General features: G+C 47.0%; 1 protein-coding gene across 1 annotated transcript in view; it reads left to right on the forward strand.

Annotated features, from left to right (window-relative positions):
- Nucleotides 1-9027, forward strand: part of CCDC67 (coiled-coil domain containing 67) — an 88620-nt gene that overhangs the window by 3888 nt on the left and 75705 nt on the right. The window contains exons 2-3 of the mRNA XM_015416229.1: nt 3170-3341; nt 7579-7674. Coding sequence (XP_015271715.1) covers nt 3170-3341; nt 7579-7674 — 268 coding nt within the window. The remainder of the gene's footprint in view (nt 1-3169; nt 3342-7578; nt 7675-9027) is intronic.

The following is a 9027-nucleotide window of genomic DNA, read 5'->3' on the forward strand; positions in this document are numbered from 1 at the left end:
TGCTGTTGGGTGTGGCCTATTATGCTAATGAGTTCCTGCTGGGCTTTTTCTACAAAAAAAGCCCTGATTACCATCATGAGTATACAAAGTGCTTCATGTAAGGTATCTCAATAATTCTGTATCTCAATAATTCAGTATCTCAAAAACCCTGTAGGACTGGGATCTTCTGACTATAGATAAGGGACTGAGTAATCATTGTGTTCATGTCTGACCTGAGAGGGAAACCAAGAGCCATTAATGCCGTCAGCCACAATGGTGAATATAGTTGCCAGCAACCGTTGTCTTTTCCATCTGCTGAATTTATTCCTTATGTCTCTAAATAGGACACAGTCGTTAATAGCGTCTCTGCAGGCTAACCGTGAAAAGCGGCTCAGAAGGTTGAACAGAATTAAATATGTATAACTTCTATAGATTTAATCTAACCTGGTTTCTCACCATCTGCAGTCTTATTAACCTCAGTGGCATGGCGTAGGTGGAACTCCTGAGTTTGAGAAAAACTTAACAGGCCAGAATGAGGGGAGAATGTGAAATAGCCATGCGTATGTAGCTTAAGCAACACCTTCGGGTGAAGCCGTGGGTATAGTGGAACCGTTCCAGCGGACCAGAAGGAGGGAACATCAAGGCACTCTTTCAAAGAGATAAGTGAAACCTATTAAAGACAGTTGTGATGCTCGACACTTGAGGAGCTAACGTTTTGGTTTATTAGTCAAACCAAGGAGCAATAATGTGACTTGCTGCTCATAATGAAGAGGGCATCCTTAATTGACCCATGTGTCTTCCTGAAATTACATTACACCAAGGACAGTCCAAGCAGAAGAGGCTTCTTTTGTTTAATTTCTTTGGCATGAGTAACCTTCTTAATTAGGAAATGCTACAGTCTGGAAATTGCATAGTAACACACACCCCTCCCAGAAGAATCTTGTGGACTTTTTAAAGAATTACTTAATTACAATAATTCAAAAGCCTTAAAGCAAACAGAAGAAGGAGGAGGAGGAGGAGGAGGAGGAGATTGGATTTATACCCCGCCCTTCACTCGGAGAGCGTCTTACAATCTCCTTCGCTTCCTTTCCCCACAACAGACACCCTGTGAGGCAGGTGGGGTTGAGAGAGCTCTGAGAGAACTGCTCTTGAGAGAACAGCTCTGAAATAATTTGTAACTGACCCAAGGTCACACCAGCTGGCTGCATGTGGAAGAGTGGGGAATCAAACCTGATTCTCCCAGATTAGAGTCTGCTTCTTTTAACCGCTATACCAAACTGGCAACTGAATGGAGGATCCACAAGGAATTGTCAGGGATAGGAAATTCTATTTCCCCCCTCCCAGCCAGTCCCAGTTTTTCTTCCCCCCTCCCTGTCTGCCACCATCCACAGCATCTCCCCGTCCCACAGTCACTGGCTCTCACCTCACTCCCCCTCCCCAGCCTCCAGCTCCCCTTTTCTTCCTTGTCCTGCCGAACATCACTGTGGCCTCACCTTGCTGGTCCCCGTGCCAGTCTCCATGCAGCCCAGACTCTTGCAGCCTTTCTCCTCAGATCTGGGAAGCTAAGCAGGGTCAGCCCTCGTTGGCACTGGGATGGGAGACTCCCGAGGAAAGTCAGGGTCACTGCGCCGAGGCAGGCAGTGTCACTCCACCTCTGAACATCTCTTGCCTTGGAAACCTTACGGGGCCGTCATAAGTCAGCTGCGACTTTGGGGGCGGGGGGAATAGTTTTCCGTGGATCGTAAAGGTGACACTTCGTCACGATGGTGTTTTCGTGCAGAGGTAAATCCGCTAACCTCCTCACTGCTAAAATATGTGGCAGGGGAGGAGCTTTCGTGAGTCGCTGCTCGACTCTTCAGATATTTCACGAAATCTCCTCCCCCTGCCACATATTTTGTTCGTCTTTAAGGTGCTACCGGACTCTTGTTCTTTTCCACTGCTGCAGACAGACTAAGACGGCTGCCCGTCCTGATCTGCCTCCTCGCTGCGGTTTGTTTTGTTCTGTTTCGTTACATTTGGGATTTTATTATATTTTTTAGCTATGTAGTGGGGTCCTGTTCGTATTTACTTAGTTATAAACTTGGGTTAGTTTCATCTGAAATGTGGTGTCGGAGGAGACATTTAGATACCGTGGACCAGTGTTCCCTCTAAGCAGTGGAGTCTTGTGAGCAAAAATTCTGCTTTGTGAGCTACTGACATTAAAGTTGTGAGCAAGCAATTTGGCTCCTGCATAAATTAGTTTGCTCTGGAGGCATCCTTCCTGAGCTAAGACAAAAATGTGTGAGCCAGAGGCTAAGAAACTTTGAGCTAGCTCACACTAACTTAGCTTAAAGGGAACACTGCCATGGTCTGCCAGAAAGACAAACGAGTGGGTACTAGATCAAAATCAAGCCTGAACTCTCCCTAGAAGCTAAAATGACTCAACTGAGGCTATCATCCACTGGTCCCTTTATGAGAAGACAAAGAGTCACTGGAAAAGACAGTGATGCTAGGAAAAGTTGAAGGCAGCAGGAAAAGAGGAAGACCAAACTTGAGCTTAGAGGGAACACTGCCATGGACTGCCAGAAAGACAAACTTAACAGTGGGTACTAGATCAAATCAAGCCTGAACTCTCCCTAGAAGCTAAAATGACTCAACTGAGGCTATCATACACTGGTCCCTTTATGAGAGGACAAAGAGTCACTGGAAAAGACAGTGATGCTAGGAAAAGTTGAAGGCCGCAGGAAAAGAGGAAGACCAAACTTGAGATGGATGGACTCGTCGAAGGAAGCCGTCATGGCCCCCAGATTGCAAGACCTGAGCAAAGCTGTCAACGACAGGATGTTTTGGAGGTTGTTAATTCATAAAGTTGCCATAAACCGTGAGCAGCTTGACAGCACTTAACACACACACCAGCCTGGATCTCCCGTAATTTGCCTGCTTTCACCCTAAGGCACTTGGGTCTGGCTGCTAGAATCCATCATTCCCACCCTGTGCATCAAACTGCATGATACCACACATGTCCTTGTGGGAAGAACTGATAAGGCAAAGAACCTCCAACTAAGGGGAAAAAACCAGAATCTGTCCAGTGTCGTTTTGTTTTTTTAGGTAGGTCAACTTGTTTAAGAAACAAGTGCTGTGACCTGAATAGTTTCTGTGTGCTGTACTTTAAAAAAGAAGACAAAACCCTTAACTATCCTTATATTTTTAGATCTGTCCCGTGTGATGCGGAGCTTCAAGAACTAATGCATCAGATTGACATAATGGTAAACAACAGGAAACGAGAATGGGAAAAGAACATGCAGGCTTTAGAAGTCAGGATGACTATCCGGGATCAAGAACTGACAAATACCCAAAGAAAGCTGGATCAGAAAGGTCAAGAGGTACTGTAGACCGTCTCCTGTGAATGCACCCTTGAACTGGAAGAGTTACTTAATTGGCTGTCCTTTGTAAATATATTTGTTCAGGTACAGCTTATCAAAATACAAAAGCAGGACATGCTCCTGTACCCAGAGCAAGGTTTGAATCCAGTACCACCTTAAAGATCAATAAGATTCCCAGGGGCCTTGACCTGGATAGCCCAGGCAAGCCTGATCTCGTCAGATCTCGGAAGCTAAACAGGGCCGACCCTGGCAAGTACTTGGATGGGAGACCTCCCTGGAAGACCAGAGGTGGGAGGCGGGGGCAGGCTTTATTCAGCCACCTCTCTGAATATCCTCCATGCCCCCAGTAGGGGTCAGTCACCAGAGGTCGCCATGACTTCCAGGTGCACACGCGCACACACACACACACACACACACACACACACACGAACATATAAAAAATACACACACACACACAAAAAGATTTCCAGAGTATAAACTGACTTGGATGACCCAGGCTAGCCCACTCTCATCAGATCTCAAAAGCTAAGCGGGGTCCGCCCTGGTCAGTATTTGAATGGGAGACCACCCAGAAAATCCAGGGTCGCAACACAGAGGGGGGCAATGGCAAACCACCTCTGTCTCTTTCCTTGAAAACGCTATGGGGGTAGCCATAAGTCAGCTGTGACCTGACGACACTTTCCACCAATGTTCCCGCCAAGCTGCACTAGGAGGTGCTGGCGCAACAGTTTCTAGCCCTTGGTGCAGGAGATTTTAGACTCAGTGCAGAGCGATGGTCTGAGGCCAGTTCTACCCATCCCTTTCCACTGTATTGGTAGACCTGTTCTCTGGAAGACAGGTCTACCAGAATAGTAGAAAGGGACAGGTAGACCTGCTCTCTGCAGACCAGGTCTACCAATATAGTGGAAAGGGATGGGTAGACCTGTTCTCCAAAGGACAGGTCTATCAATATAGTGGAAAAGAATGGGTAGACCTGTTCTCTGGAGGCCAAGTCTACCAGTATAGTGGACCAGGGCAGGTAGATCTGTTCTCTGGCAGCCAGGTCTACCCCCATAGACTCTACCCCCATAGTATTCAAGGGCAGGTAACTTGGTCTCCGGAGGCCAGGTCTACTCCCATTGTGGACTGGAGCGCTTTTGGCTCATGACCTGGCACTTTTGGCTCATGAAGGAGGATTTTTTGCTCACAGCACTCTGCAGCTTAAAGGGAACATTGCTTTCCATCACCACCAAGTTTTCAAGAGTCAAAATTTATATCCTGGAAATCATGTTGGTCTTTAAGGTACTCTTTGGTTCAAACTTTGCTCTACTACTGCAACCAGCACAGTTGCCCTCCAGAAACAATCCTATACTTAGCAGGACATACTTTGACACAGACGCTGGAGGCTTGGTCTTACTTGCTTGTCTGCTACCACTCAATTGGGTTTTAAGCCTTCCTCTGACAGAAATGGCTCTTGTGTACTTATTCATGTATATTTATTTGTTTATGCATTCATCCAGTCCATAAGAAGTGTTAGGGTGCATTCATGTCACCCTTTTCTTGAATAACCAGGGAACACCTGGTGTGCTTTGCACCAAGTCCTGGGCTGATCCACCATTCGTTATCTGCTTCTGGACTGTATACAGAAAATAAGCTTTTCTTTGAAGAACAGCTCAGTTTCCCCTAACTGAAGTCTGACATAATGTGGAATATCAGATCTATTGACCAGTTTGGTGTAGTGGTTAAGTGCACGGACTCTAATCTGTGAGAACCAGGTTTGATTCCCCACTCCTCCACTTGCTCCTGCTGGATGACCTTGGGCAAGCCATAGTTCTGGCACAGCTGTTCTTGAAAAAGAGCAGTTTCTGTCAAGAGCTCTCTCAGCCCCACCTACTTCACAGGGTGTCTGTTGTGGGGAGGGGAGGGGAAGGGAAAGGAGTTTGTAAGCCGCTCTGAGACTCCTTTGGGTAGTGAAGGGTGGGATATAAATCCAATCTCTTATTATTATTCCGACTGAGCTCGCTTCTGGTATTGGAACTGGGCATGGAGGAAGTATTTGAAACACCACAAATTGGGGTTGGGGAAGGGGTAGGGTATCCCTCCTCTCCCCGTGTGCTTTGTTTTCAGTTAAAAATAGATGCTACTACCCCATTTTACACATAAATGGGAGAAAACGTCCCTGGAACCTTCGGTTAATATCTAGTTTGACCCTAAGTGAAATAGACCCCTTTGGGCTATTTAACTCTGTAGCATTAGCAGAAGTTAAAATGAGTACCACATTCACTTTTGCTAGTTATAAAACCTATAGGGTTTTTTATTGCCCCATAAAAAAGAAGAAATAAGATACATTTACTAGTTTGAGCCATATAATCTTAGTCGTTCTCTTTCATCTGCTCAGTATATCATTGTACACCTTTAGGACATAAAACCTCAAACTGCATATTATGAAGCACTCTCTTTGACTCGGGCCTGACAGCTTCAGATTAAGAAATTTAACGACCTCAGCAGTCATTCGATTGGGAGAGGTTTAAACTGGGGGAGCAGACCACTTTGAGAGGTTCAGTGTCGCCTCTTATGATCAACTGGCACTAAAACTTTCAGTTCTGCTCCAGGTCACGGGATAGCACTCCGTCCTCAGTGGTGGGATAACATGTTCATATCATGGTGTCTGATAGCCCAGGCTAGACTGATCTCCTCAGATCTCAGAGACAAAGCAGCATCTGCCCAAGTTAGTGTTTGGATTGGAGACCACTTAGGAAGCAGAGGTAGGCAAAGGCGAACCACCTCTGAACTCTCTCACTTTGAAAACCCTGTAGGGTCACCATGAGTTGGCTGTGACTTGATGGCAAAAAAAAATAAAATCACAGTACGTGAGCAGAGCAGAGTTCATCTGCCCCAGCCAGGGGTCGTTTCGTAGAAAAAGAGCTAGGGGAACTCATTAGCATAACTCATTAGCATATGCCACACCCCCTGACATCACCGGAAGTGTGTCATAAGGCCCCCAACGGTCCCGGCCGCCACCGCCGGCCTTGCAGCTCCACTGCCGAGCCACATGAGGGGCCCGACGGTGGACCTGCAAGCAGGGGGCGGGGCTTCGTCATGTGCCCCGCCCCCCGTACCTCACCCGGGGGAACTGCGATCCCCCCCGAAATGACCTCTGGCCCCAGCTAAATGTAAATGTATTTTTTAAAATTTATTAGATTTTTTTTAGTTGCCGCTCACCCAAAGGTTCTCGCAGCGACTTACAACATTAAAACGAATCAGGTAAAAACAACAGAAAAACAAATAACAAATGTAAAATATCAACGTTAAAATATTAAACTATTAATATACGTGGCTATTGGCATACTACTAATAAAATAGTCCAAAGATGCGGTTACCCTCCAACCTAAACAATTTGGCCTCGCCTGCCGTGCAGAAATTAAATTAGTCCAGCAGGTATAGTCTGAGAGTGCAGTCCACAGGGTAGGGGTCACCACTGAGAAGGCCCTTCCCCTGGTGGCAGCTAACTGAGCCATCCTGGGGCTGGGCACCTGCAAGAGACCCCTAGAGGATGACCAAGGGAGCACAGGGGGGTTGTAATGGGAGAGGCGGTCTCGTAGGTATGATGGTCCCAGACTGTAAAGGGCTTTAAAGATTAAACCAACAACTTGTATTGGATCCAGAGATTAGTTGGTATCCAGTGCAGCTGTCACAGAACTGGAGTAATATGAGCTGACTGTGATGCTGGACCAGCTGCAGTTTTCAAAGTGTTTTCAAGGGTAGCCCTACGTAGGGCGAATTGCAGTAGTTCAGTCTGGAGGTGACCGTTGCATGGATCAATGTGGCAAGATCTGATCCAGACAAGTAAGGAGCCAGTTTGGTGTCGTGGTTAAGTGCGCGGACTCTAATCTGGGTGAACCGGGTTTGATTCCCCACTCCTCCACTTGCAGCTGCTGGATGACCTTGGGCAAGCCATAGTTCTGTCAGAGCTATTCTCTCAAGGACAGTTCTATCAGAGTTCTCTCATCCCCGCCTACCTCATATGGGAGAATAAGCTCCTGAGGGAAATGTGGGCAAGGGTCGTGTCAGGCTTTTAGGGTCAAAACCAGCACCTCTCTTTGTGTCTTGAAACGTGTAGGCAATCCGCACAATTGTTGGAATACCAGCGCCATGTGCTCTTCTTCCCGGTCATTTCTTTCAGTGATAGTAACAAGTCGTGGGTAGGTATATTCTTGTGATCGTTCAGTAATCCCAGTCATGGTCATTTCCTATGCAGGTTGGGCTGCTAAAACAGAAGCTGGACAGTTTGCAAAAGAATAAACATGAGATGGCTCAGAATTATGACACGCAGCTTCAGGGCCTGAAAGCTCAAGTAAGGAAAAAGTCAGATTCCTATTTTACACTGCTTGCAATATTTCAAGGTTAGTTTAGCAGATTTTGGATGGCTTTGTAACTAACGTTATGGCTATTTGTATTGCACTGCTGTAGGGTTGGCGGGGCAGGGTGCTGGTGAAGTCTCTGGCAGTGATTGACTCAGGTGCTTGCCTGACACAGAAGAGCTGGCCAATCAGAAGGGCTGGCATTGGGTGTGAGGTGTTTTTTCCCCTACCTGCCATCGGCTGAATCGCTCAGATCTTAGAGAAGCACTGGCAGGCAGAAGGGCCCAGACAAGCAGAGGTCTGAGAAAGGAGCAGAAAGATGCCTGAGATGTCTACGAGAAGCCATGTTGGATGAGGCGAATGGCCCACCCAGTCCAACAACACTCTGGGTCACACAGTGGCTAAAACCCAGGTGCCATCAGGAGATCCACCAGTGGGGCCAGAACTCCAGAAGCCTTCCCACTGTTGCCCCCCCTCCCAAGCACCAAGAACACAGAGCATTACTGCCCAAGACAGAGTGTTCCCTCTACACCTTGTGGCTGATAGCCACTGATGGACCTCTGCTCTGTATGCTTATCCAATTCCCCGTTGAAGCTGTCCATGCTTGTAGCCGCCTGTGGCAGTGAATTCCATGTGTTAATCACTCTTTGGGTGAAGAAGTACTTCCTTTTATCTGTTCTAACTTGACTGCTCAGCAATTTCACTGAGTGCCCACCAGTTCTTGTACTGTGAGAAAGGGAGAAAAGTACTTCTTTCTCTACCTTCTGAATAATCAGAAAAGGAGAAGACTAGCCCTGACCTGGATAGCCCAGGCAAGCCTGATCTCATCAGATCTCGGGCGCTAAACGGGTCGACTCTGGCAAGTACTTGGATGGGAGACTGCCTCGAAATACCAGAGGCGGGGGCAGGCTTTATTCAGCCACCTCTCTGAATATCCTCCAGACCCCCAGTAGGGGTCAGTCATCAGAGGTCGCCATGACTTTCAGGTGCACATAGACTCACACACACCTGCACATACGGAAAATGCAAAAGAGAAAAAAGAAAAGGAGAAGACTAGAAGGTCTGAGGACATCATAGCCAAGAGCTGCAGAGCAATGTTCCCTCTAAGCTGTGAAGTCTTGTGAGCAAAAATTCTACTTTATGAGATATTGGCATTAAGGTTGTGAGCAAGGGATTTGGCTACTGCATAAATTAGTTTGCTCTGGAGCCATCCTTCCTGAGCGAAGACAAAAATGTGTGAGCTGGAGGCTAAAAAACTGTGAGCTAGCTCACACTGACTCAGCTTAGAGGGAACACTGCTGCAGAGGCAAAGTAAACAGCTATTTCAGGGGTCCCCAATGGAGTGC

Source organism: Gekko japonicus, unplaced genomic scaffold (assembly GCF_001447785.1).
Source record: "Gekko japonicus isolate JY-2015 unplaced genomic scaffold, Gekko_japonicus_V1.1 scaffold568, whole genome shotgun sequence".
In the NCBI taxonomy this organism is placed as follows: domain Eukaryota; kingdom Metazoa; phylum Chordata; class Lepidosauria; order Squamata; family Gekkonidae; genus Gekko; species Gekko japonicus.